Genomic DNA, 27,463 nt, shown 5'->3' on the forward strand with positions numbered 1-27,463 from the left:
CTTTCTGAGCTAAAAAAGTTAGTTTGTTTTCATGATGAATGCAGTTAACGTATAAAGTAGGCATTAATTCCTCACCCTCCCGCAATCAATGTTTATGCAAAGTATCTTTTCCAAAGTCTTTTCTAACAAAATAATACACACAGACACACACACACACACGCACGTGCACAGCTCTTTACTCCTAACAGCCCTGTGAGGTAGGTTTTAGAAGTAGTATTTTTTCACGGATGAAGAAAAGTCTTCAGCATGCCTTATTTTATCCTCTTAGCAACAGTAGGAAGCAGGTAGGACAGTTGTCCTTTTTTTCCCTCTCAAGAGAGAATACCTCTAGGTTTTTCTTTCCTGTTGATTTCTGGGGTTACAGTTTCTTTTGAAATTCAACATCACCTTTCCTGGGGACTAGGCTCCAGCTACCCTGAGTGATACCCCCAACCCCTGCCAGCATAACCTTTCTGATCCTCTGTGCTTTGTGTCTCCCCACAGCCTTATGTGTCCGTGGCTCAGCAGATGGCACCACCTAGTCCAAGCAGCAACAGCATCAGTGGCAGCGGTGGGGGTGGTGGAGGTGACCAGCTGAGCAAAACCAATCTCTACATCCGAGGGCTGCAACCAGGCACCACAGACCAGGACCTAGTCAAGCTCTGTCAGCCGTAAGTCAGGGCACCATGTGGGCAGGCTCCCATGGGCAGTGAGACATGGGAAAATTTCTGCTTCCTGAAAAATATCCTTACTCTGAAGTGCCACAGTTCTTTGCTTCTTTTTCATTCCTTCTTGAATCTCAATTTTGCTCCTCCCACAGAAATCACAAACCTCCATTATACTCTTTTGAGTCTAGAGGAAACGAGGCAGGAGTGGGGTACTGATTTTTGAAGCCCTGTCTATGAGTCTTTTTTCCAATATTTTCCCCAGACTTGGAGCCTCAGTGGAAAGATTTCTCACCCTATAGTCTTGAATGGGAAAACTAGCCTCTGGGTCTTATTTTTATTTTTCTACTGGCTGAAGGGCATTTGCGGAGGTTAGACGAAATTGGAGACTCCTATCTAGTTGTAAGCTTGGAGCCTACTGATTGAGAACTTTGCTTGCCAGAGAAACATTGATTTGGAAGGAAAAAAGTAGTAGAGAAAGAAGGGTAAGATTGGTGGAATCAAAAATGGAGACTGTCTTTCTATGGCTGCCCCCGAGGTCCCTCTGAGATTTTGCAAAGTAACTCTGAGTCATGAGGTGGGTGGTAGCCTCAACTCACCCCTGGCAGGAATGCTGGAAGAATCATAAGAGCTTAGAAATGCCCTGTTTGGTTTCACTTGGCAGGAAAACATATGTTTCAAATCAGGAATTTGAAAGGAGTTGAGGTGCAGGGAGAGTGGAATGGAAAAGGTAGACAGAGGGTGAGTAGTAGGAGTGTGCAGAAAGAAGGCAACAGAAGAACCTTAGGTGACTGACTCACAGAATTTGAGAGATGGAAGAGACCTCAAGAGCCATCTAGCTTAATCTGGATGTGAAATAACTCCCCCCCCCCCACTATAACCTGCCCAACAAGTGGTCATGCAGCCACTAATTGAAGACTTCTAAAGAGGGCGAGCCCACTGCCTCTCTGAGCTGCTCATTATACTTGGTGACAGCTCTGGTTGTTAGGAAGCTTTGCCTGAATCAAGCCTGAATTTGCTCCTTTGCAGCTTCCATCCATTGCTTCTGATGCTGGCCCCTGGAGCCAAATACATATCTGATTCTTCCTTCATGTGGCCACCTTTCAAATACTTGAATACATGCCAGAATAAAAGAGATGGATTCCCTGATGGCAAGATGACCAAAAGTTCTGCCTCAGGGACACAAGTCAGAAAATCCAGTGTCAATGGCTCTTAAAAACTCAGGCTATGACTCCTTACCTCTCACTAATATTAGCAGTTTATCACAGGTCCAGCACATTTGCTCCAGGGACTGGTGCATTCTTATAAATAGTAGAGTTAGCTGGGGGCGGGGGTGGGGGGTGGGAGTAGAGAGATAGGAGGGGATCCAGAGATGAATTTAGCACAAAAAAGGATTGGGGAACAGGCCTTTTAGAAAAAAGCTACTTTATTACTCACCTATTTTAGAACACAGTGGGCCATAAACTTCACCCACCACCCTTCCATTATGCATTTTTACATTCTCAGTGCTGTAACATATTATGTTGTAAAAATCCTGGGCTCACCTTTGCCCCTCCCAAAGGGCAGGAGGAAAACAACTCTCCATTTCACCATGACTTAATGTCCCTAACCCTTTGCAGACACACACACACACACACACACACACACACACACACACACACACACACGTGTTTTCATATTCTCTTGGAAAAGCTGTATATGGAATGGAACTAAGAAACCAAAATAGGTTTTGTGTTTTCTTTTATTTCTGTCTCTTAATATATTTTATTGATGCCATTTGTCTTTACATCCATCCTTCCTAGTTTGAATCTCCCCTTATGACGAAGCAAAACAGTTAAGTAAAAACATCTGACACTGACCACATCTAACAATGTATGTAATATTCTGTCCTACTAGTTTCTGTCTCTTTGGTTTGAGGAGGGAAGTATGTTTTGTCTGTTTTCTGGGACCTTTCTTGGTTTTTTAGAATTTCAGTTGAATTTCCCTCATGTTTTCTGACCCTCTTATTCATTTTTTCTTATTACTTGAGGTGAATGACTATTCAATAATAATATTGGCTCTGGACTCTTTAGAGACATTAAACTGAAGGAATTGTGTTCTAGACAGATGATAAGGAAGGGAAGACTGAGAATAGCAAGTAGACTGCAGCCTGGGGAAATGAACAAGGTGTTGTCTTTCTCTAGCCTTATTTGCCAATCCAATAGACTTTTTAGCCATTAACCTTCTTGATCTTTCTTTAACATTTAACACTGTTGACTACCCCTTTCTTTTTTTTATTTTCTTTTCTCTCTGTTTCCATGACACTGATCTTTTGATTCTTCTATCTGACCTTTCGTTGTCTTCCTTCACTGGTTCATCTTTTTTCAGTATGACTATATCCCAAAGCTCAGTCCTTAGCAAATTTCACTTCAATTGTTACCTGATTGACTTCTAAGCTTACATATACAGCCCCAATAACTCCCCTAAGATTCAATCCCACATTTGTAACTGCCTGGCTGTATATCTTCACTGGTACCTCAAACTCAGCATGTCTAAAATTCAATTCATCTTCTCCCCATTATCTTATCCCAAATTGCTCCTTCTCCTAACTATTTTGTTAATTCTACTGTCATCCAGCCTGAAACTTGAAGTAATCTTCAATTCTTCCTTTCTCTCACCCCTCATATCCAGTCTATTCCATCTTCTAAGCATCTCATGTTGCTATCAAGAGAAGATTAATGAAGAAGAGAGCTACATTCATGTGATCAGCTCTCCTCATTCAGTCCCCTATTACCTCTCATGTGGTCTGTTTTAATAGCCTCCTAATTGGTCTCTGCACCTCCACTCTTTTTTCACCCAATCCCTCTTCCACACAGCTGTCAAAATAATCTCCTAAGACATAGGTCTGATTATATCACTATTTTGCTCAAAAACTTTCAGTGGTTTCCCATTGCCTATGAAGTAAGATACACAATCTTTAGCCTGATTTTTTTTAAGACACTTAACAAAATGGCTTCAACCTGTCTTTCCGGCCTTATTTGAGTCTATTCACCTTCATGTACTTTTTATTTTAGCCAATTAATTAATTTATTTCCAATCTTATAATCCTTTCCTCACTGCCATACATTTATGTAGGCTATTCCATATATGCCCTCGGCCGTAGCTTAGGTGCCTTCTCTTCCATGAGTCCATCCCTAGTCTAGCCTAACTTCCCCTGCTGAAAGGCATTTCTTACTACAACTTGGTCGAGATTTTACCCTTCACCTTTATAATCTCAGTCCCAAGGGGCAGCTAGGTGGCACAGTGAATAGAGTGCCAGCCCTGGAGTCAGGAGGACCTGAGTTCAAATCTGGCCTCAGACACATAACACTCACTAGCTGTGTGACTTTGGGCAAGTTACTTAACCCCAATTGCCTCATAAAAGAAAAAATCTGAGTCCCAAGCCCAAGTGCCTTACGCACAGCAGACATTTTTATTAATAAATGTTGAATTAGAAGGATTTCCTGTCCTTGTCCCTGCTGTTTCAAGGACAGTATCCCTCACTTGTAGGTAAATTAGAACTTAACCTCATGTTGGAGAGTAAGTAATATGGGGATTGGAACTATAGATCTTAGTTCTCATAGCAGGAATCCATTAAGGAGGAAGCAACATTGACCCTGCTCTAATCAGATGCACTGGAAATTCTTGGCTCAAAAGCTCCTGCCCCACCCAAGGCTCTGTGTGGGACCGTAGCATCTTCTGTCTATAGCCTGACTTCTCTTGTGTCCCTCCCAGCTGCTTGCAGACGGGAGAGCACTCAAGTGTTGTGGTAGTTGGGGGGCTGGGATTGCCCCAAACATCCCCACTCTCAGTCTAATGGCCAGCCTCAGCCTTCAGGGCTCTGCTTGTCTCCCTCTTCTTTACCTCCTCCCTACCCCCCCCCCAGAAACAGAAGCCCCATTGAAGGAATCAACTTGGGCCTGAGAAGCCAAAGAATAATTGAGTCCTCTGTCCCTTCTCCAGGGCCTGGGGGAAGGGTGGGAACATGGTTGATCAGGGTCACATTTCCTAAACTGTCCCTGTATTTTCTCTTCCGCTGGATTTGTGACCCCTGCTCTGCCTTTTTGAAATTCCTTCCTCGTCTTTTGAAATATGCAAGAATATTTAGGTTAGAGGAAGTTCTATAAGGCTGCTAATGCACCTCAGTCCTGAATCCTACACACTTCTCTCTGGGCTGTGGGAATTAGTAACCTGGGAGTCTGGGAGACCCTGAAGCAGATAGTAGGGCCTTTAGAAAAAGGTGAAAGTTGAGATCTTGGGGCACAGGTGGAGTAAGCCATACTGGCTGGAGGCAAGATCAGTTGAGGGGCAGTCATTTGGAATTCCTGGTGTCTGAAAAGACTGATGCCACTGGGCCTTGGAAGATCAATCAATCAACAAACATTTAAATGACTACCTAGTGCCAGATGTCTTGACCCGTGGTAGAAATACCTGCCAAGTTACATGACTGGCACAGTAGGGACTATTAGAAGGCTAAGCAGGGCACAGACAAAGCACTGTTACATCTTTACTTTCTTTTACGTTCTCTACATTTTTTGAAGGCTGCCCGAAATCCTTAGGTGGGCTGAAAGCAGCCCTATGGCTGTATGTTGTACAGGCCTGCAATGGGGAAAACAGTTGTCCTCATAAGTATTATGCTTGGAATGGGAAGTGGGGTGGACTCATTTACCCGTCTCAGTGCTCAGAGTTTACTCCCATTCTTGCCCCCAAATAATTACTTTGCTTTTCTTCCCTCCCCTTTTCCCACCTAGATATGGCAAAATTGTTTCTACTAAGGCCATATTGGACAAGACAACAAACAAATGCAAAGGTGAGAAGACAGACCGTCCTTGGGGGTAGGTAGTTTTTTTAAAGTAGTTGTCTCCTTGTACATTTCCCTTGCCCCTAGATTAGCAAGCACAGTGCCAGCAAATTAGTTTAGCCTGCCAGCCTTTTAGAACTGATTGATAGTCCCTAGAATTCCTGATGGTCATATTGCTTTAGCTATGAATGCCATCATATTTATTCGTGCATAGTAGACATTGAATATATACTACACAGAAACTTCCTTGGGTTTATTTCTTGCCCGTGTTTTTTTCTGGATTTGGTGGTAGAAGTGAGCAGGGGCTTATGAATTAAAACTTAGCCTAGCAACTTAATTTTCTTCTGTGACTGTAAAGTAGTTATGTGTGTCTGGAGGCAAAGACTATTCCTGGCAGTAACTTAGTTGTGTTTGGATGGATTGGGCTGGGTTTGGGAAACTGAAAGGAAGAAAGTATTGATCATCGGGGCTACCATAGTAGGGGTCTGTTGCTTGCTCTTGCTGTTGAGAAGCTATATTCCCAACATGCCTGATATTTCAGAGGTGTGACAGGGTAGCCAGAAGGGAAAGCCCTCCCTGTTGTAGTTATTGGGTAGAACTCCTGAAATTTTTAGTTTCAGGGGGAAAGGGGGAAGGGGTTGGAGGAAAAGACATGTAGTTAATCCTGTCATACATTGTTAGAAATCTCCAAGGATTTATAGAATCTATGGAGAGCATTTGAAATCTTCAGTTTCCCTTCCTTTCTACCACTTGTACCATATAACTAACTCTTCCTCAGCCCCCTGAAAAGCCTCTCCTACCTGCCTAATGTCCCCTTTACAGTTAATGTGGTCCCCTTTTTCTAGGCTATGGCTTTGTAGATTTTGACAGTCCTTCAGCTGCACAGAAAGCTGTGACTGCGCTTAAGGCCAGCGGGGTGCAGGCACAGATGGCAAAGGTAAGGGGATTTCCTTATTCTCGGCACCTCCGGCCTCTCTAGGGGCTTGGATAGCCCAGGGGGTGGTCTCAAGCTCAAAGTTTTCAGAGAACTCAAAGAACCCTGATTGAGTACGGCTCACTCCAGTGCCCTCAGTATTCTGGATGAGACCCCACCTTGCTTGGCTGGTAGGAAGGAGGCTGACTTTATGGATAATACAGACAAGTTCTGAGGAACAGAAATTCAGTTCCACCAAGGGACTAGACTCCCAGTTCATAAAGCCACACTCCTCTCACTACCTCTTTCTATTAGACTAGGAAACTGATGACCTGAAGCCCTTTCCCTGCTGTGCCTCCAGTGTCTTGTGGAGGTTTTGCAATTCTTCTGAAGCCTGTTGTGCTATTTGGAGCTAATGTTCTTCACCCTCACTCCTCCGTCTCAACATTGTTCCCTCTGAGTTTGGAGTAACCATTGCAGGAGGTAGAGGGAGGCAGGAAATGTCTCTTTCACAGATCTCTTCCATAACCTGACCAGGAAATGCTCTTTTCTGCTAGGCTGTGGGCACTGGGGTCTTTTCTTTCTTTTCTCCTTGGTAGAGAATTTTGTCTTTGTAATGCTTATTGTTAGGTGGAGGCCTAACTTCTGCTCCGTGAATTAAAGGAAAAGGAAGCCTTGAAGGCAAAGATAGGAGAAAGTCTTAAACTGAGGGTGTTCCGGGGCCCTGGGCAAGCTGGCTGACTGCCAAGGTTCTTGTGATTAGACCTTTATGTAGAAAGGGCCATTCCTATACCCTGCCCCTGGGAAAGGCCCTCAGAAAGGCTCTCCAACTTCTGCCGTCTGGAGAATGACTGTAAGAGGCTCTGGGAGCTGTCCAGAATGAAGCCAGGCTATGCCTTAGTGTAGTCCCTGGCACATGACCCTTCCTTTTTTCTTTCCTCTCTTTGCCCCTTCCTTCATCAGAAAGTGAAAATGCATTCCTGCTAAGAGGGATTCTGCTGTGGCTGGAAGATGGGGGAGGGGGAGTTCTTAAAACAGTCCAGACTGACCAAGTGTTTCAGGAGTCTCCTGCCCCTTGGGACTATCTGCAAAGGAGTATAGGGCCTGGTGCCCTGCCTGGCTCCTAAAGGAGCAGTCATAAACTTCACTGATGTCACTGATACCAGTGAATTGAGATCCGAATTAGAAACAATGGGTAGTCTCCTCCTTTCATCATTATTATAGGATAGAGCAAGTAGCTGGGAAGTGGGGAGGGAGGAATGGTTATAAACACCTCCTTGTGTTTGCATCTTATTTTTTCCTGAAATATGGGGGGGGAGAAGAGGGAGGAGAATGCCTTACCCATTGTCACATTTATGCTTTCATAGCAACAGGAGCAGGACCCTACAAATTTATACATCTCAAACCTCCCAGTGACTATGGATGAGCAGGAGTTGGAGGGGATGTTAAAGCCTTTTGGGCAAGTCATTTCTACTCGAATTCTTCGAGACACAAGTGGGACCAGTCGAGGGGTTGGCTTTGCAAGGTAAGAGGCCGTGAGAGCAGACAGTGTGGAAAGTCTATTGTCAACCTGACCCTCTCTGAAGGCACTGGGAATTCAGGAACAAGCAGGGGCCTAAGCCCTCGATTCAGAAATATTTGATTGGGGCAGCAAGGTGGCACAATGGATAGAGTTCAGGCCTTGGAATAGGAGGATCTGAGTTCAAATTTGGCCTCAGATATTTGCCACTAGTTGTGTGACCCTGGGCAAGTCACTTAACCCCGATTGCCTCGCCAAAAAAAAAAAAAAGAAAGAATACTTAATGGCAATTTTAATTTTTATTTATATATTTATTTTATAATTGCTCATACTTTTACATCACTTTTTTTGGTCCTGACCTGTGATTTGATAGGCATAAAGAACTCCTGGTGATTGAACTCCCTCTACCAGTGCAGAGAGGCAACTGTTTTTTAACTTAGAGTCTTAAATAGTTGCTTGGGATAGAAGTGAAGTGACTTGGCCAGAGTCATGCCACCTGTTTGTGTCAGAGGCAGGATATGAGCCCAGGCTTTGAGGTTTCGTTTCCTCTGCCTCCTCTATCTTGCTGCCATTTTTAAGCCCTTAAAGTTGATAAATCATTTTCTTCGTGACTACCTTGTGAAGTAGGATGTCAGATTTCATCATAAAAATGCTTTGTCTCCTAATCTTCCCCCAACTGCTTCCTAGTTCTCTGTCATGTACCTCTTTTTCCCAGGCCTAGAAACAATTTTGGTGACTTCTGCATAGATGCCTGTTGTTCAGCCTGGTCCCCACTGAGTCCCTCAGCCCTGTATTGAAGAGGAATAGAACGCTTCCCTGCATGTTGAGTCTTGTTCACATCACGTGCAATGTGATGTTCAACTGTGCCAGGGTCCAGTCATTGATCTCTCTTGACCTGAATTGTCATCTCCCCAGAAATATCCTCTTCTGCGCTCTTCTATCTCCTACCTCATCAGAAAGGTCCCTAGATTTTGAGCTGCACATTCAGATAGAAAATATGTTAGAGTTTTGTTTTAACATTGTAGGAGAATCCTATATTTTATGTAGGACTTTATCATTTTAAAAGTGTGTTCACATTTATTTCATTTAGTCCTCAAAACCCTGTGAGAGGGAGTGGAATATATATTACCCCTATTTTACAAATGAAGAAACTGAGACTCAGAGATTTAAAGAATCAGAATAGCTACTAAGAGGTGGAGTTAAGACTAGAACATGGGTCTTTATATTTTTTCTTTTTTTTTTGCAAGACAATCGACGTCAAGTGACTTGCCCAGGGTCACACAACTAGTAGGAGTCAAGTGTCTGAAGCCAGATTTGAATTCAGGTCCTCCTGACTCCAGGCCCAGTGCTCTATCCACCTAGGTGCCCTGGGTCTTTATATTCTTAAACCATCTGTTTCATCACATTGGAAAGATTTTTGCTCCTCCCACTTCCTAGAATATGTAGAGCTTCTGCGATTATGACTGCTTACATTTGAGACAGGATAGGAGCTTAAGAATGCTTGCTCTTAGAGGATTTGGGCTGCACACTGAAGATCAGAAAAGCCAAGGCCTAACCATTCCCTCCTGTCCTCTGTAGGATGGAGTCCACAGAGAAGTGTGAAGCCATCATCACTCACTTTAATGGCAAATACATTAAGACACCCCCTGGAGTACCAGGTAATGGAGATAAGGTTCAGGGTTGAGAGGTCCATGGGCAACTCATTCCACAGTGCGACAGAAGTATTGTTGTGCATGGGTAAAGACGGGGCAGGACTCAACTTCCTGTCTGCTTTTCTCTTGGCAGCCCCATCTGATCCTTTGCTCTGCAAATTTGCTGATGGTGGACAAAAGAAACGCCAGAACCAGGGGAAATATGTGCAGAATGGCCGGTCTTGGCCGAGAGATGGTGATGTGGTAAGTGGGGTAGCAGGCTTATAGGAATGCAGGAGTAAAGTAGGATGGAAGGTCTGTTGACTTGCTTTCTGAGATACCTGATGTCAGCCCAAACGCCTAATAGGTAATAGGCATCCCCTTCAGGGAGAATGGCTGCTTAACTCCAGGGCTTTTGTAAAAGATCCTCTGCTTTTGGAACAGTAACAAAGCTTCTACTCAATGCAGCCTCTGAGGCTAAGATGCAACAGAGCATAGATTGATTCTGTGCTGCTTGTGCTAATTTTAGCCTGACCATCAACACCAAGAAAGCAGAAGTTCTCTGCCAGCCAGCACCACATGACACCATCCATACGTGGAACCATTGGTTACTGCAGATGGAGAAATTTTGAATACTATGGATAAGTTCACTTACTTTGGCAATATACTTTCCAGGAAAGTCCACATAGATGATGAGGTTGATGTACTCAATGCCAGAACTGGCACAGTGTTTGGAAGGCTCCAAAAGAAAATGTGAGAGATAGAGATATTAGGCTGCCTACCAAACTGAAGGTCTACAGAGCCATTTTGCTGGCCTCTTTGGTGTATGCCTGTGAAACCTGGACAGTCTACCAGTACCATGCCAGGAAATTGAATCGTTTCCATTTGAATTGTCTTAGGAAGATTCTCAAGATCACCTGGCAAGATAAGGTACTGGACACTGAGGTCCTCTCTCAAGCTGAACTGCTAAGCATTCAAACTCTACTGTAAAGAGTGCAACTCCAATGGGTTGGCCACATTGTTCGAATGCCAAGGGTATGTTTGCCTAAAAGGTTATTTTATGGAGAACTCAGACAAGGCAAGCGCTTACTTGGAGGTCAGAAGAAGCAGTACGAGGACACTCTCAAGGTTTCTCTGAAGAGCTTTAGTATCTATTGTGAGACATGGGAGACTAATATAGAACCGTCTAGCATGCCCACATAGAAGAGGGCGCTGTGTTCTATAAGTGAAGCAGAATTGTAATAGCCCAAAAGAAATGAGAGATTCACAAATTTGGAGCCATCTGCACTCTAAATGTTCCAAAATTTGTGCCTGACCTATGATAGAAGCCTTCTGAACTCATGTTGGACTAATCAGCCACAGCTGGGCACACTGTACCTTGACTCCAATATAGCGATGTCATTTTGGTCCTCTTTGAGTATGAAGGACAAACAACAGAATATCTGCCATTGGGCTTGCCCAGGCCTCATTTTAAGGAAAGCCTTAATCCAGGCTTTCCAACTTTGACTGTCTTGATCATCTGGAAACTAAAGGTTTCCTATAGAGTGCCTATAGAGTCTGAGTATTTTCCTGCCCCTCACCCAAACACTCCCAGGTAATCTGTGTGCTTTTCTCTCACAGGGTGGCATGGCACTGACCTATGACCCTGCCACAGCTCTACAGAATGGGTAAGTCCTTGTCAGGACTCCATGCTATAACTGTGACATTCAGGGGCAAGATTTGGAACTAAGAGCTCATGTACAGAATGGAGAAATAGACATTTTCATTAAAAACAGATGTAAATCTGGGCTGTGTGCTATCACTTTTAATTTTATGTAATCTTAATAAATATATTAACTGACATTTGTAAAATGATTTTAAGTTTACCTATTCTCCTCCTCACAGCTCTGTGAAGTCAGGTAGTGGCAGGATAGGAGTATCTCACTTTATAGAGGAGGCAAATGAAACTTAGAAAGTTTAAATGACTTGTAGAGTCCCCTCTAGTGAGCTTCCCTCCAGAATGAGGTGGAGGTCCCTGCCTTCTGACTCCTAATTCTCTCTAGTACACCACGCCTGCCTCTTAGAAATGTTAGCAATCCAATAAGGCATGAAGAAAAAACTACCGGAAAAAGATGGCCAGTGTAGAAGTTAAAATATCTCTATTTGCAAATGACATGATGGAATAGCTATTTGGAAGATCTGAGAGATTTAAGGGTAAAAAAATGAGGTGATTGTTACCTCTACCTAGGTAGCAATATACAAGATAAATCCACAGAATAATTTGCATTTCTATATATCACAAACAAAAATAAAAAAACCTGGTAGAGAAATAATACCATTTACAGTTATGACAGAGGGTCAAATATTTTTTCAAGATGACGAAGACATATAAGAGACCTATACGGAGACAAATTTAAGAGATTTTTGTTGAATATAAATTAGAAAGAACTTAACAATTTTAGGGATAATCATCTCCACCATATATTCATATATACATATACATATATACATATACATACACACACACACACACACACACACACACACACACACACATACACACAGTTAGGTGTAGCCAAAAAACTTCCCTTATTAGTTTATAGATCTTATTCCACTATCAGTTGAAATACCAAAGAGCTATTTTACACAATTAGAAAAATCCAACACAAAATTAATTATAGAAAAACAGACAGAAATATCAAGAGGTACTATGGAAAAATATTTATGTAGAATTTGTCCTACAAGCTTTCAAGATAAAGTGTTAAATAGTCATTGTAAAATAGAAAAATCATTGGAATAGAAGAAAATCCAGAAATAGAACCTAGTCAATCATTGTTATTAATGTTTGATAAAGCCTACAAGTGTGACCTTGGGCAAGTCCCTTACTTAACCTCTCTGGGTTTATTTTATTCATCTGTACAATGAAAGGGTCAGATGAGATGGCCTCTGAGGTGTCCCTTCCAGCTCTTGAGTCTGTGGTTATATAAATTAGGATAAGGATTCATTCAATTTTTAAAATTTAGGAAATTTGGGTAACAGTATTATGGATCAATTCTGATAGCTTTCATTCCAGACCTCACACCCTCCAGTTAATACTCTAAATTATTTCTTGAAACTGAAAGAAAATTGTTTATCTCATTTGTGAAAAGGAAAAATTTTTTCTTGAACAAATGGAAGAAATTATTGGCGACAAAATTGATCTTGTATAAAAATATTTTTAATTGTTTATTTTTCATATGTTTTGCATGACAAATTCAAGGAATGTTAAATGCCAACTATGTGTGAGACAGCTTTTAAAATGGCGCATCCTCTGCTGTCAGGGTTGAGAGGGGATATGGTTTGATACAAGGAAGACTATAGTAAGGGCAAAGGAGAATTGGGTAATGAGAATTTTTTTTTTTGAAGAGAGGGTGGAATTGCATCAAGAAAGGGTCTGTAAAGGCATCTGAACTGGACCTTTAAGGAAGGAAGGCACTTGAACAGATGGAGTAGAGGATAGTCTATGCCAAGCACTGAGGAGCAGAGATGGGTGGAGAATAAGGCCTTAGAGAGGCTAGGACAAGCATGAGAGATGGAGAAAAGTTCAGTTTGGCTGGAATTTGAAATAGTTATAATATGTTGAGGTAGGCAGGTTGGACCCTTGAATGCCAAAGTGTTTAAACTTTTTTCTGTAGGCAGTGAAGAACTGCTGAGAATTTCTGAGTAGATGAATGATGTGATCATGCTAGTGCATCATAAAAATTCCTTAGACATGGAAAATAGATGGGAGAGGTAATGGATGAGATGGAGAAAGGTGACTTAATGGGTTGTTCCAGTAGCATAGGTGAGAATAGGTAAGAGCAGTGGTTGAGGAGATGGGCATGCAGAAGGGAATGTGAGTGTTGTTGCTGTTGGAAACAAAAAAACTTGGCTACTGATGTGATATTTGGGGTTGAGGGAGAGGGAAGAGTCAAAGATGACAAGGAGTAACTGGGAAGATGGTGGGGCCATTCACAGAGGAGGGGAAGTTAGTGAGAGTGGCAGATTTTTTCCCCCACTTAATAGTATTTTATTTTATTTTTGAATTACATGTAAAGATAGTTTTCAACATTCACTTTAATAAGATTTTGAATTCTGTATTTTTTTCCCTTCCTCCCCCCTCTCCCCAAGACAACAAGCAATCTGATATAGATTACACATGTACAATCATATTAATCATATTTCCACATTAGTCATATTGTGAATGAAGAATTAGAACAAAAGTGGAAAACCACAAGAAAGAAAAAACAAACAAACAAACAGCCCCAAAAAGTGAAAATAGTATTCTTCAATCTGCATTCAGACACCATAGTTCTTTCTCTGGATGTGGATAGCATTTTCCATTATGAGATTTTTGGAATTGTCTTGGATCATTGCATTGCTGAGAAGAGCCAAGTCTGTCATAGTTAATCATCACACAAGGTTGATATTACTGTGTACAATGTTCTCCTGGTTCTGCTCACCTCACTTAGCATCAATTCATGTAAGTCCAAGTTTTTCTGAAGTCTTCCTGCTCGTCATTTCCTATAGCACTATAGTATTCCATTACATTCACATACCACAACTTGTCCAGCCATTCCTCAATTGATGGGCATCCCCTCAATTTCTAGTTCTTGAGAGTGGCAGATGGAAAGTGTGATTAATTGAGTTTGAAAGTACCAGCACATCATCCAGGGGGAATATCTGGCAGATAGAAGTATGATATTGTGCTATAGAGAGATCTTCTAAATAAAAAAAATGTATTTGTGGTAGATATAGCTAGTATCTACAAAGAACTCATACAAAACTAAAAAGAAAACAGTAACCCTTCTCTAGTGGAGAAATGGTTCAAGGACATGAACTTGTAATCACTGTATTTTTGTGATTTTGGTAATTTTTTTTATGTTAGAAGGAAACTTGATTTGTAGTGAGGGAGTCCAGAATGACTGTGAGATACGAGAAGAGGCATCTTTTCTTTTTTTTCTTAATGACAGGACTACAAGGAAACAGGCACACCTGGGTAGGCTGAGATAGTGGGAAGTCACCAGAATTAACTATGGGACCCTTCATCCCATAGTTACCTCTAACCCTTTTATTTAGTATGACTCTTTCCTACAGGTTTTATACAGCATCACCTTACAGCATCACCCCCAACAGGATGATTGCCCAGACCACACTATCTCCCTATCTCCCATCTCCTGTATCTTCATATCAGGTAAAAGCATCATCATAAGGGAGGGAATATGCATTCTCTTTTGTTTAACATGGTGGTTTAGGTGAAAAGGGTGCTTATTTTTTTTTTCTTTTTGGTGAGGCAATCGGGGTTAAGTGACTTGCCCAGGGTCACACAGCTAGTAAGTATCAAGTGTCTGAGGTTGGATTTGAACTCAGGTCCTCCTGACTCCAAGGCCGGAGCTCTATCCACTGAACCACATAGCTGCCCCAAGGTGCTTATTCTTAATGCCTTCGTTACCTAAGTCCAGTTTTTACTGGATTGTTGACCCTGGCTTTGCCAACATTTAGATTCAGGGGCTGGGCAGGGCCCAGTAGGCAGTTACCATCAATTACATTTTCCTTTTCCCCAATAGGGGTTGGCTCAGACATCTCCATTCTCTGTAGGTTCACAGCCCGTCTTGGATGCACCACCAGTCGTACCTCATGCCACCTGCAGTGAGTGTCTCCAGTCTTTCCTGCAAGGGGCGGTGTGGGGGGGTGGGGTGGGGAGGGGTATAGGAAGGTGGGGGAGGCATTACCCTGAGGAATGTGGGCAAAAACTAAAACGTCCCCAGCCAGGTAGCCTTACCTCTCCTCATTCAGCCAGACAATGGAGTCAAGGGAGCCTCTTCGTACAGCACTGCTTGACGCTCACCTTTCTCTCTTCCTGCCACTTACCAGGGCTTTTTTGTGTTCTCCAGGGGCCATTATTAGCCTTCATTTCAGGCTGGTCACTAATCCTGAGACTGAAGACTTTGAAGCTAACCTTGTCCTTGTTCTTTCCTCTCTTCCTGTTTATTCCCCAAGGGCACAGTCCTGACCCCAGGGATGGACCACACCATTTCCATCCAGCCTGCCTCAGTGATGGGACCTCTCACTCAGCAGCTGGGCCACCTTTCCCTCAGCAGCACGGGCACGGTAAAGCCATGGATAACTGAGGGTGGAGGGGTAGACAATCACTTTAATATGAAAATTTCCAGGGATCTCTTAGACTCCCTACAATCTATATAATTATTTTATTAAGTATATATAAAAATGCTCAACACGTGGTTTTTCATTCGACTAGAATCCGTGATTATGTATGTGGGTCAGAGGCAACCCATTAGGTGTAAAATATCCATCTGCTTCTTCATCATTATTCCTCCCATTATCTCCTTCAACTGAGTCCTGCCTCATCAAGTTGTACAGGCAGGCAGAAATATGATACTTTCCAAGTTCCTGCAGGTTGTCTAGAAATCCTTACAAGAAGAAGAAAAATTCTTGCGTTTTTGTGCCGCCTCATTCTGGAAAGGTGCCAATTTGCACAACAAGGCTTAGGATTAGAGAGTACAATGAATGAGCCAGGGTTGGTAGACAGGGAAGGCCTGGGTAGCTGAAAGGCCAGCATGGGGGATGGGAAAAGAAGAGGAGACCCTGGAGGAGGCTCCTCCATCCTCTTGATGTTTTTCTCCTCCTAGTATATGCCCACCGCTGCAGCTATGCAAGGAGCTTATATCCCCCAGTACACGCCTGTGCCTTCTTCCAGTGTCCCTGTTGAGGTAAGAGCTTTGTGATTTCTCTAGGGCTTTGGGGGAGGCATGCAGGAATGTAAGAAGGACCTGGTCCCTGCACTCTTTTAACTGCCGGACCCCTCATCTTCCTCACAGCTTTTTCCCAATAATCATGGCCTGGATGTTGATTATACAGACTTGTTAGCCTTGGGGGTGGAAGGAGGGTGGTGGTAAGGAGAGCTGGCTGTTCCATATTTGGGGGTTGAAATACTAGAGTTTGGGTGCATGTTAGTCTGTGGGAGGGTAGGGGCAGGGGAGGATGACCTCATTGCCATGGTTATGATACAGGAGAACAGTGGCCAGCAAAGTCAAGTAGCGGTGGACTCTCCCTCCGATCATGCAGCCTATTCCTTCCAGTACAGCAAGTAACAGTGGGTAAGAGCCACATGGCAAGGGCAGGAGGGCCAGAGCTGGGGAGAGAGAGGTTATGGGAGGAGGTCCCAAGACCCAGGCAGTCTAGTGTTTCACAGTGGTCTGTTTCCCACCTATCCTTGCTGTGTGGGTCATCTAGGTCCTGCTTGTGCTTGGCTCTTTCCAGCTCTGATGGGTTGGAAGTAGGTGGGGCAAAGAATGAGGAATCAAGGTGTAGACTGGCCAACTCCAAGAAGGACTGACCATCATTATTATGAAAGACTGATATGTTTTACAGATGGGCCTGGGCCTGAGAGGACATCTCTGCTCTCATGCCCCACCACTTCCCCACATCACTGGCGGAACCTGGGGTTACAAAGCCACCTTTCCTTTGTGCTGCATTCAAGGAGTTCAGATTTTTTTTTCTTTCTTTTGCAAAGAAAACGTTTTTTAAAACCACAACAGACTCTTCTCACCCCAAGGAGACCAACCAGTGACTGGATGTTCATGTCTCCATATGAAAAAAATCCTGTGTTGTGTTGGGATTTATTGTTTGGGCTGTTTTTAAAAATTTCTTTTAAAAGAAAGTAGAAAGCTTTGTTGCTGGGGCATTGGCCATGGGTTCTTCTTGATGGGTTTGGTTACAGACTTTTCTGTTTTTATTATTTTGTAGGTTTTTTTTTAAAGAAAATATGCAGTTTTTTGAATTTTGTTTTGTAAAGCTCCCAGAATCTGTGCCTGCCCCTCTCTTTCTGCTTCTTCCCCAAGTTGCGTCCTAACCCAACCACTGCTTTCTTCCCACCCCCATGCTGCAGAACCTGCCCACTTCAGCTTTTTAACTTGGGGATTTTGGTTTTTTTGAAATGGAATTTTATTTTGTGAAATAAGAACAAAACAGAGCATAACTTGGGCAGTGGAGGGGGTCCATCCTTCCTCCTTTCTGCTCCTCTTCCCCGCTTACCTGCCTCCTACCTGGAAAAGAACACCAGACTTTGGCTGCAGGGAAGAGAAACGTGTCCTTGGGCACTGCAGAGACAAAACCCCTGACCCTTCACTCCAGCCCATCTGGACAGAGACAAGGTTTCCTCCAGAATATCAGACAATGAATTCAACTACTTCTGCTCTTCTTCTTGCTGCTATGGGGACATCTCCATCCCAGGAAATCATCTTTGGCTTCAGCTCTTCAGGAATCCTAACTCTGCTGCTCTGGCTGGCTTTTTGTGCCATCTCCAGGAAAGGAGCTGTGGACCTGTCACCTTTCTCTTTCTCCCCACCCCTTTTTGCTGTGCTCAGAGCCCCAACAGCTAGAACATGTGCTGCCTTCCTCTTCCTCTTTGTCCCCTGCCTTCCTCCCCACTTTCTTTGCCGAGCATGGATCAGCTGACCAGCTGCTTCATCTTGGTGTAGATGATACTGCCCCACAGGACTTGGTAATTCTCCACCCCTGACCCTGGGATCCACAGTGCCTTCCGACACCCACCTTTAGGGATGCTGCCAGGGGAGACCGTTACCCAACCTCTCTGCATGCACTGACTTACCAACAAGCTTTGGGTTGCATGTTAGAGAGAGTAAGAGAGAGAGAGAGAGAGAGAGAGAGAGAGAGAGAGAGAGAGAGAGAGAGAGAGAGAGTGTGTGTGTGTGTGTGTGTGTGTGTGTGTGCACATGCGTGCGTGTGTACATGAATGCTGTTTGCATTTGGGTAGGGGTAGAAAAGGATATACCAATCTCAGATTGTGTAGTTCAGCCTGCACTGTCCTGGTGAGCTTGCCCTTCTCCCAAGGTTCTGCGCATCTGCAGGCATCTTCCTTCTTCTGGAAGTCCAGCAGGTATCTGGGCTGGAAACGTGCAATAACCATCCCCCACCCCACATTTCATCGTTCCTATGAGGCTAGGACTTTAGTGAAAAAGGCCCATGATTTCCACCCTACCCACCCTTCTCCTACTGCAAGATTTATCTCTGTGCCCAGAGAAACAAACAAATAGTGGAAGTGTCATGCTGCTGCCCACCTCAAGGAACAGGCCTTTCCCTTATCACCTTCCCACCCAGAGTCCAGTTTCATAATTACATTGTAAAGCTATGAAAGGGAGGTTCTGTTTCAGCCCAAGGGACTGGGTCCTCTCCACCTATGGGCCAGACTCTTCTGCACTACGACAATCAAGGATAGAAAAACAGATAAGATTGATGTGTGAGGGAAAATCAGGTGTTAAATAAGCTGGAGGGAGAAGGAGGGGGAATGCTGCAGCACCAGTGACTGAGCTTCAGTAATAGGCTCCAGCCCAGGCCTCTCCAATCTATCCTTCATGCTTCCTTACCCCCAAACTGCCCTTTTGTTCAACCTTGGGAGGGGTGATGTTGGTTTGCCTATTTTCAGTTTCTTTTGGGTGCTTTTTAAACTTTTTAAACACCCTCAATCCCAGGACATATTTGCTCAGAGGGTGCCCCCTTGCCTTTCCTTTGCCTCTTGTCCCCCCTCACTCCTGTTCCTTTTGTCACTGTCAATGAGAAGTAACTCCAGCCCCCATGCATTCAGTTACCCTATCTGGCAGTCTGGATGCTGGGGGAAGGGGGTAAGGCTGTAGGGAGAACTTTTGTTCCTAAGAGTTGACCAAGGAAGACTACATAACCCTACCTTGTCTATGTACTCTTAGGGAAAAATAAGGAAAAAAGAATCCAGATAGCTTGATTTTAGGCACATCTTAAATGAAGCCTAGGGTGGTTGAAAGAAACAGAAGTGCAGTGGGGTCTCTCATCCTCCATATGCAGCAGGAGCGGCTGCTACTCTTCCTTTGTCATCCCCCGAGGCCTACCCTTACCACCTGTTGGTTTGTTTGAAGTGTCCAGATAGTGCTGTTTAGCTTCTTTCAGAGAATCATTATGTTTCCTTTTGAGCTTGCCCTTGTGAAATCTCATTGTTCTTATTGGTTCCTTTTAATGGTGTTTTCTGGAAGAAGGGTTTGGGGATACAGGGGATTTAGACTGACCACTGACTTTAAATTTTTTTGGTGGTTGGTGGTAGTGGTGGTGATGACTTCATTTGGTGCTTTTGAGTTGTTACTCTTGAGATACTTGGGGGGTGGGGGGAGGCAAGAATGTTTTTTTTTTTAACATGTGATCAGTTGTGATAAAGGGTGGGTGACTGGCGCAGAGAAATAGGGTGTGGGGAGGGAAATCCTTCCCCTCACCCCTAAGCCACAAACTGATGTAGTGGGAACAGCTAAAGGATGCTCTAGGTCTGAACTCAGGGGCCTGGCTAATCTTTGTTCCTTCAGGTCCTCTTGTCAGGCAGGGGCTGTGGCTGAGGGATAGGGGGTAGATGGTAGAGGGTCTCTGCACAATCTCACATCCTCTCCCTTCGAAGAGCATGCTATTTCTGTGATTACAGAGATGCTCTTAGGATTTAAAATGTTTTTCTATGTATCTTTTTGTGCATATATGTGTATGCGCACACTTTTTTTTTTTAAGAAAGCCAAATAGAAACATCACTGAACCGGACATCCTCTCCTGGGTTTTAGAGACCCAGAGCTGATTCAGCATTGCCATTGTCATTGCTTCCCATAGGGCCTGGATCATGGCAGGCCCCAAACCTGGGGACGGTGCAGAGGCTGCATTGCTGTTTAGACCTGGTCTGAGGCAAAGGGTGTCATGTATGAAAATACTGTGTTTTGGGGGCGGAAGTGGGGAAGAGAAGTGAAATATTTCTTTTTAAGATTTTGTTTTGTTTAACCAAAGAAAGTTAAGCAGGTCCTAGTCTAGCCTCCTGTTCCCAGATTCTCGAGGAGAAGCTGTATATTAGAGGTGGAGGCACATGGACTGTAGGGTAAGTGAGATGAGACTCAGAAGCTATGCAGGCAACCCCGTCACTTCCCATTGCTAACAAACGGGCTTCCTCCCTTTGGTGCTAAAAGCTGGTGCTTTCAGTCTCCACCTTGCGGTCCCTGAGATCGCCTGCCTCTCTGCAATCTAGAGAAGGGAGGGCACCTCTCGAGGACTGAGTCAGAGCCGGGTGCTTCCTTAAGGATGTGAGTGAACAGCTGGAGGGTATTCTGCTCAGCTGGGAGGAACCAGGCCAGCTGCGGCTATTCTGGGAAGGGGACCTGGACTGCCGTTTGCCATGTGCCCCACCTGCTGGGGGGGGGTGGCATCGCACCCCAGCTACCAGAGCCACACTTAGCAATGACAGTAGTACCCCCTCAACCCCACCCCCATAGCTTTGAGCAATAAAAACAGGTGAATGGTTATCATCCCCCCCCCCCGGGTATTGATGGGCCTAGGAGTGGTGAAGCAGCCAGTCAGAAGTAGGGGGAGGGCTTAGATTCTTTGTGCCTTGACATCCCTTGATCCAGCCACTTCTCCCTCTTCCCCAGCTTTCCCACCTCCCACTCTAGTTCCCTTTCAAGTTGTGGCTATCCTTGTCTATTCCCCAGAAATATCCCCTACTCCCACCTCTTCCCTCTTAAGCCCTAGCAGGGGCTTTCCTCACCAGTCCTTGGGAGTGCCATGTTAGCTCCATCCTTCTGCCTTCCCTCTGTACTGCCCTTCTCCACCCCCTCCACCCCCACCAAGGGAGTCCTACATATGGCTAATGTATTGCCTGCAGGGTTCTTTGCTCTCCCAGCCTCCAAGCCTATTCTGACCACCTCCTTACTTTCCACTACATATCCAGCAATGTTCTTTCTCCTCGTTACACATCTACCTCACAATTCTCACAGTTCATTGTTCAGAACAAGGGCACAACCACCTTCTTAGGCCCCTACTCTATCCCTTCACCTATTTCAGGTTTGGGAGCAAGGAGAATGGGTGATATGGGTAGGGAAGGGTTTGTAACTAAAAAACAAAATTTAGTTGCTGCTACTTTCTGTAGAATCTAATAGGGCTGAGTCTGTAGTGTTGGTGCCTACTTTCCAATTAACACTGAAGTTGAAGCGGAGCTCATGGGTCTTAAAAAGACCATGAAACAACTCCCTCATGACCAGTGGTTTTACTCTAACTGGTCCAAGCTCCAGAAAGGGAGAAAGTTACAAGGACTGCAGCAGTAGCTATTCCCTCCCCCAGTTTGACAACCAACACGGCACAGGGGCTTTGTCATCTCATTTTCCTTATTCCCCTGTTGGGCTTTAAAAACAGCCTTATTCCAGAGACCTCTTTTATTCACCTTGGGGCACTTACCTCTCCTATCTTCGAGCTGGACTGAGGGGAAGAGAAGTTGGTATCCAACTGTCTGAGTTGAGCTTAACCTGAGGTCCTGATGGAGATGCCAACAGGGGACCATCTTTATGCTAATCCCATCCACCCAACACCAATCCCCATCTCATATATACCCATTGTAGACCTGAAATAAGTTTAATTTATACTTAGAAACATTTTGTACAGATTTTTTAAAGTTTTTTTCTTTTGATTTTGTTTATTCAGAGTTTCTAGTTTTGTATTCTGCCTGCTTCTATGCTGAAAGCACTCCAGCTTAGTATCCCTCTGTTTATCTCCTAAATTTTCCAATGTACCTCTTCCTTCCCCTGCAATCTTGTGGAGCTCCAATTGTCTCATTTCAAATTGTTTTTAAATAAAATGATAAAAAACCAGCCTCAGTGTCCTGATCAGGGGAGGCAGGATGGTGGTAGGCTTTTTTTGCCCAAGAAAGACATCTTCAAAACAGGGCCATGGAAAGCCAGTGCCTGGACCAAATTAAATAGTTGGGTTTTAAAGATAACACCTACACACTTTCCTAATGAGTTCACAAAGGGAAGGAAATCAGGTGGCCCATCATTCCCAACCGTCTTGAAAAAAGACTTGAGGTTCCCCAATCACCCTCCCCCAGAACAGGGATCGGAACAGACAGTAAGTACCACAGAATCTCTATCAAATGTGGTTTTTATTCAACTGACAAGCACTTTTTCTACAGCTGCACTTGTGGAACATCACATGGCAACAACAGGAGTTTTCTAGACTTTTTTTTTCCTTTTCAACCTTATTAAAAATGAGATTGGTCCTAAAAATATAGAAAGAAATAAATTTAAAGTCACAAAAAAACTGTACATTATCAAAAAGTCACTAAAACACCACATTTGGTTATATAAAAGTTAGTCCCTTTTTGCCACAAAAGGAACATGGGAACAACTTTTGTTGATGATGTGGTTTCTTCCTGTTAGACTGACGTGGGAGAAGATGGGATAGGATTTTTTTTTTTGAGGGTGGGGGATGAAGCTGATTTTTAATATGCCTATCCCCAAATAATTGAAATTGTTAAGAATGAAGGCAGAAGGAAAAGTGGAAAGTTGACCACTTTACCCCCAACCAAACAGGCCCCCAAAATTTCAAGCCAGCCTACCACCTCAAGAGTGCCTGATCCTTGGGGATTTGGGTGGAGGGAAGAGAACACTTAAGTGGAACACATGAGATTCCAGACCATCATTCTCTTCCTCCCCACTCCCCTCTCCCAATAAGTTCAAAATTAATTCAAGGGCTTTTATATCAGGAAAAACATTACCCTGTGAGGGGGATGAGGTGTGTGACTGAGGACAGGGAAGAGCCCTCATCTATAATTCCAAACATTTAACACAAAGTTTGTTACAGCGCAGTTTAGATAAAATATAAATATTTATGTATAATATAGTCAATTCAAATAGTCTTCAATTCACCTCTTATTTAAAATAAAAAAAATCTCAAAATAATTTCTGAGGTTTATCTGACAGAAAAGGCGACTTGAGAAATGAGATGGAAAAGGAGAGAAGCAAAAGGACAGAGAGAATGTAGACCCATTCTCCCTTAATGTCCCTCAGTGGTTATTCAGTGCAGCTGGTGGAGCAAAACCAGGATTCTGGCTCTATCTCAACTGGCTCCTCCCTACCAGTAGCAAAGTTCCTTGGGGGATATGGGTGTCTTGGCTCTCTGCTTAAGCCCAGGGCCTCCTCCCCAGTGCAAGTACCCGTAATCTCTGATGGGAGGAGCCAAGGCTGGGCAGGGGAGCAGAGGGCCAGGACCCCACGGTTATGGCGGGGGCAGATGGCAGCTTTCCTCTTACAGAGTGGGGTCACGTGTCAGTGACAGTGGCGTACACATAACCTGCCCCTCAACCATCCTGCTTTCCCGGTAACTCACCCAGGGCTAAGGACAGGCCAGGAAGCAGTAACAGAACTAAAAGCCACAGAAAGCTTTAGGTTCTTCCTGTGTACAGGGGCAAGAGACACAAAGTTAACAGGATCAGAGATCCTGGAAAAGGACTCAATTTGAAACCTAAACAGATGCCCTGGGATGGGAAGGAGGAATCGCAGACATCAGAAGAGGGGCAGAGAAAAAATGCCCATTGGCTGAAACTGTTCCTTGTATATTTCCAAAGCAACAAAGAAAAATAGGTGTGAAGGAAGTAAAGGATAAAACACAAACAATGCAGCAACACACACAAGGAGTAGGGGAGGCCAGTCAATCCATCTTATGGGCAGGAAGGAATGGGCCCAAAGTTATCCTGGCCAGACTCAGCAGTAATTGTCCCTGAGGAGCTCCCAAGAGGGAGGATTGGGTTTAGGGGAGGTGGAGGAGAAAAACAGGGCTGACAGGAGCCAGACACTTCCCCACCCTCCCCCCACAGAGAAGGCTGGAGATTTGGAGGTAAGGACAGAGAAGCATCCACTGCTATAGATGAGGCTGGGCTAAGGAGAAAAAAAACCTCTGAAAGATCTTTTTTTGTTTTGTTTTGTTTTTTAAGGATTTGGGGAAAGGAAGGGGAGGAACCCGTACACAAGAGTTTTATATTATTGGATAAGGGAAGGAAGGCAGAAATTGGAAGAAAAAGTGTCGGAGAAGTGGGCAAAGGACTGGGGGAAGGACTGGACGTGGAAGCAGCATGTCCAGGGCCCCGTATCCGGCTTGACACACTTGGGAGTTAAGTCCACTTTACTGGCCGTTACTACGGGTCCTCACACAGTACAGAGTGTTTCTTGGTTTCACACATTCACTAGAACTATTGCTATCATTAAATAGCCCCAAAGCTCTGGGGCAGGAAAGGTGGGGAAGGAAGGGCAAGGGAGGTGTTTCTACTCTCCCTTTTGTAATTAGAAAATAAAACAGAAAGGAAAAAATTCTCTTTCTCTTTTTGGCTTTCAGTCCAGGAAGACCCCCTTCCCTACCCCTTTGTCTGAGGGGAGAGGAAGAGGAAAAAGGGGGTAAGTTGGGGAATGAGGGTACAGGAAGCTGCCCAAAGGGAGAGTCCAAGATCAGGGCATGTCTGATTCTTGACTGTAGACCCCAGGCAGCGTCAGCAGGCGAGAATGGCAGGGTCTGGAGGTGGGGATGATGGGAGGAGCAGGCACGCGCTGTCCTGCCCCTGTCCCACCTCGCCTCACAGACTGGCCTGTTTTCCCTGATAAAACTCTTCCCATCGGCTCTCAAAGAAGTGGCGCATGATGTGCCCAGCCTTGCCCACCTCGGAATCATCCTCATTGAAGGTCTGGCAATTGTCAAAGACCAAAAGGGCATCAGCAGCAAACTCCTCAGAGTTAGAATACCTGAGTGGGGGATGGAGACAATGTCAGAGGGAATGGGACGGAAATGGAAAAAACTGGAGGAGAGAAGACAGACACTTACCCGCCCCGAAGGAGGCGTTCCCTCATGGTGGAGAAGTCCATGGGGTTTTTGATGATGCGCCTGTAGCCACTAACTAGCCGAGGATTCACGGGTTCTAAGAAGGGCCATGCTGAATCATGAGACTCCATCTCCATCAAGATGATCCTACAGCCAAAGAGATGCAGGCACACCGGAGGACTGAGCCCTGAGGCCACAAGTTCCCCACCTCTGACCTAGACCCTCCAAAAAGAGCAGGCCCCAAATGCCCCATCTTCACTTCCCTCTACTCTACCCCATCCCTATCACTCAGGTTCACTTACTCGCAGAAAGTGAGGTCACTATGGTGGTGCCTCATGGAAAGGCGGCGGCGTTTGGAGGAAGACAGCCCTTCCCCAGAGTATCTGGACACAGCCGCCCCATCCCGGCTCCGGGACACAGCCCGAGGACGACGCTGTCGCCGACTCTCAGGCTCGGAGAAACCCAGTGGTCCACCTTTCCGCTTCTGGCCCCGTTTTGGAAAGCCCGGCTTGTGAGGGAATTCTCCCTCTTCCTGCTGAGGGAAGAATCAAAAGTAGCAAGGGAAACACCATTCCTATTATTTATGGATTCTAGTCCCATCCTATCATTAGTCACAATTCCTATACTGAGTTTTAACTTTTTAAAGCAGTTTCAATCCAACATAATTTATTTACCTAACTAGCATCAATGAGTTAGGCAAGTAAAAAACCATCCACTGAAAATGAGGAAAATTAAGGTACAAAAGAAGTTAAATGATTTTCGTTGGCCTTAGGTCCCTAGCAAGAACCAAATCCACCTGCTTTTTCCTTTGAAAAGACTGTACTTACAAGATGGAAGGTATGAGTGGCGAGGCTGGAGTATCCAAAGGGATCCCAGCACTCCCCTTGTGGGAAATAGGAGATCCTTTAGGTTCTATCTGAGGCGGAGGTAGGGAAAGGACAAAGGGCCTCACCTGGGCCACACAGACAGCGCAAAACCAGTCCCCTTCGGGAACAGTGTCCATCTTGGGTCGGTGGCAATAAATGTGGCAGCCACGGTCACAGCCGTCACAGAGCAGCAAGAATTCATCGTTATCACCCTTCCGGCACACCAGGCACGTCTGAGGAGGGCCACAGGGAGACATGAACCCCATGCCTTTGCCTGCTGCTGCTCCTCCTTACACCCGCCTCTCAGCCCCTCAAACCAGCCCTAGGCCCCCCAGGCCTTTCTCCTAGCCTCTCACCACTTTGTTGACAGACTTCTCCCAAGCAATGGATCTCTCCAGCTGATCCAGGCAGAGACACACTTGGGCAGCACTCCTGCACCGCTCGAGAGTCTGCCGCCAAGTCCGGATCCGAGGAGTGATTTCATACGCTCTGGGGGGAGAGTGGGAGAAATGGAGAAATGGCCTTTGGTGAGAGAGGGCTCCCGACTTCCCTCCTCCCCATAGAAAGGGCAAGAGCCATTTGGTTTTTGTTGGACCAAGAGGGACAGGAATAGGAAGTTTTTTCCCCAGGAGAAGGAAAAGTAGGTACTTTGGGGGAGGCAACTCTCCAAACTTTTTTCCTTCAACATGTGTTACTCACATCTCGGTCCCCAGAGCAGTGGAGTCCGGAGGGCTCAGCAGTGCCTTCTCTAGCACAACTTCATGGGGTGGCCACAGGGGCTCTCGAAGGTACCTTCGCTCCACATTCTGCTCCAGGGCCGCCAGCCGAAGGACGGCCAGATCCAGGGGGTTGGTGTCCTCCCGCTGCGGTGCCAGTCCCTCCCGCCCTCTGCCTCGTGCAGTGATGTCCTCCAGGGGGTCAGGCAGATGCTCACAGTATGCCAGGTCCTCTCTGGCAGAGTCTGGGCTGGGACACGTCCAGCCCTGGGGGTGGAGAGAAAGCAGGTCAGAGGGAAGGGAGAGGGCAGGGGCTCTCCTGGAAGAGGTCGACCCTTCAGACCTTGACATAGTCAGAATCAGGCCTTCAGATTTCATCTGATTTCATCTTCATAATTCCCTGAGGGACGAGGGAAGGCTGAAGATTATTTTCCTCAATATTTAAGAGGGAAATCCCTGCTTGGCTTCTCCTCCCTCCCCCCAAAATAGATCCAAGGCTCCCCAGTATACCCGGATCTGCAGATCGGCCAGTAGTACCCGCTGTTCCAGCTCCTCCACGCATTGCAGCACTGCCAGGTCTGCCTCATAGGTCCTCTCGGCTGGGGACCAGCACATGAGCTCTTTCTGAGACACCAAGGGGAGCCGGCTCGGCTTGAGAATGGGGTCTAAAAGGAGAGTGCAGATCAGCAATT

The 27,463-nt window shown here is 45.1% G+C and overlaps 2 protein-coding genes across 13 annotated transcripts in view; one reads left to right on the forward strand and one right to left on the reverse strand.

The window, feature by feature from the left end:
* RBMS2 (RNA binding motif single stranded interacting protein 2) overlaps positions 1–22,194 on the forward strand; it is a 46,926-nt gene extending 24,732 nt beyond the window's left edge. For 4 of the 6 annotated variants that reach the window (XM_078145916.1, XM_078145926.1, XM_020990066.2 and 1 more), the window contains 13 exons: positions 484–650; positions 5,414–5,472; positions 6,309–6,400; positions 7,744–7,901; positions 9,474–9,553; positions 9,681–9,790; positions 11,147–11,193; positions 14,621–14,717; positions 15,122–15,172; positions 15,524–15,634; positions 16,174–16,254; positions 16,555–16,641; positions 16,916–22,194. In XM_078145916.1, coding sequence (XP_078002042.1) covers positions 484–650; positions 5,414–5,472; positions 6,309–6,400; positions 7,744–7,901; positions 9,474–9,553; positions 9,681–9,790; positions 11,147–11,193; positions 14,621–14,717; positions 15,122–15,172; positions 15,524–15,634; positions 16,174–16,254; positions 16,555–16,635 — 1,134 coding nt within the window. In that variant the 3' untranslated portion in view covers positions 16,636–16,641; positions 16,916–22,194. Of the gene's footprint in view, positions 1–483; positions 651–5,413; positions 5,498–6,308; positions 6,401–7,743; positions 7,902–9,473; positions 9,554–9,680; positions 9,791–11,146; positions 11,194–14,620; positions 14,718–15,090; positions 15,173–15,523; positions 15,635–16,173; positions 16,255–16,554; positions 16,642–16,898 lie in introns of those variants that run through there. The other 2 variants (XR_013482633.1, XM_020990068.2) reach the window with 2 other exon arrangements.
* A 271-nt stretch (positions 22,195–22,465) lies between these two features.
* BAZ2A (bromodomain adjacent to zinc finger domain 2A) overlaps positions 22,466–27,463 on the reverse strand; it is a 35,017-nt gene continuing 30,019 nt past the window's right edge. For 5 of the 7 annotated variants that reach the window (XM_020990059.2, XM_078145906.1, XM_020990056.2 and 2 more), the window contains 7 exons: positions 27,282–27,436; positions 26,755–27,038; positions 26,412–26,544; positions 26,142–26,288; positions 25,492–25,724; positions 25,193–25,336; positions 22,466–25,113 (listed from right to left, as the gene is read on the reverse strand). In XM_020990059.2, the coding sequence (XP_020845718.1) occupies positions 24,948–25,113; positions 25,193–25,336; positions 25,492–25,724; positions 26,142–26,288; positions 26,412–26,544; positions 26,755–27,038; positions 27,282–27,436 (1,262 nt within the window). In that variant the 3' untranslated portion in view covers positions 22,466–24,947. The remainder of the gene's footprint in view (positions 25,114–25,192; positions 25,337–25,491; positions 25,725–26,141; positions 26,289–26,411; positions 26,545–26,754; positions 27,039–27,281; positions 27,437–27,463) is intronic. The other 2 variants (XM_078145915.1, XM_078145905.1) reach the window with 2 other exon arrangements.

The sequence above is a fragment of the Phascolarctos cinereus genome, unplaced genomic scaffold (genome assembly GCF_003287225.1).
Source record: "Phascolarctos cinereus isolate Bilbo 61053 unplaced genomic scaffold, phaCin_HiC Scaffold_1;HRSCAF=81, whole genome shotgun sequence".
Taxonomy (NCBI): domain Eukaryota; kingdom Metazoa; phylum Chordata; class Mammalia; order Diprotodontia; family Phascolarctidae; genus Phascolarctos; species Phascolarctos cinereus.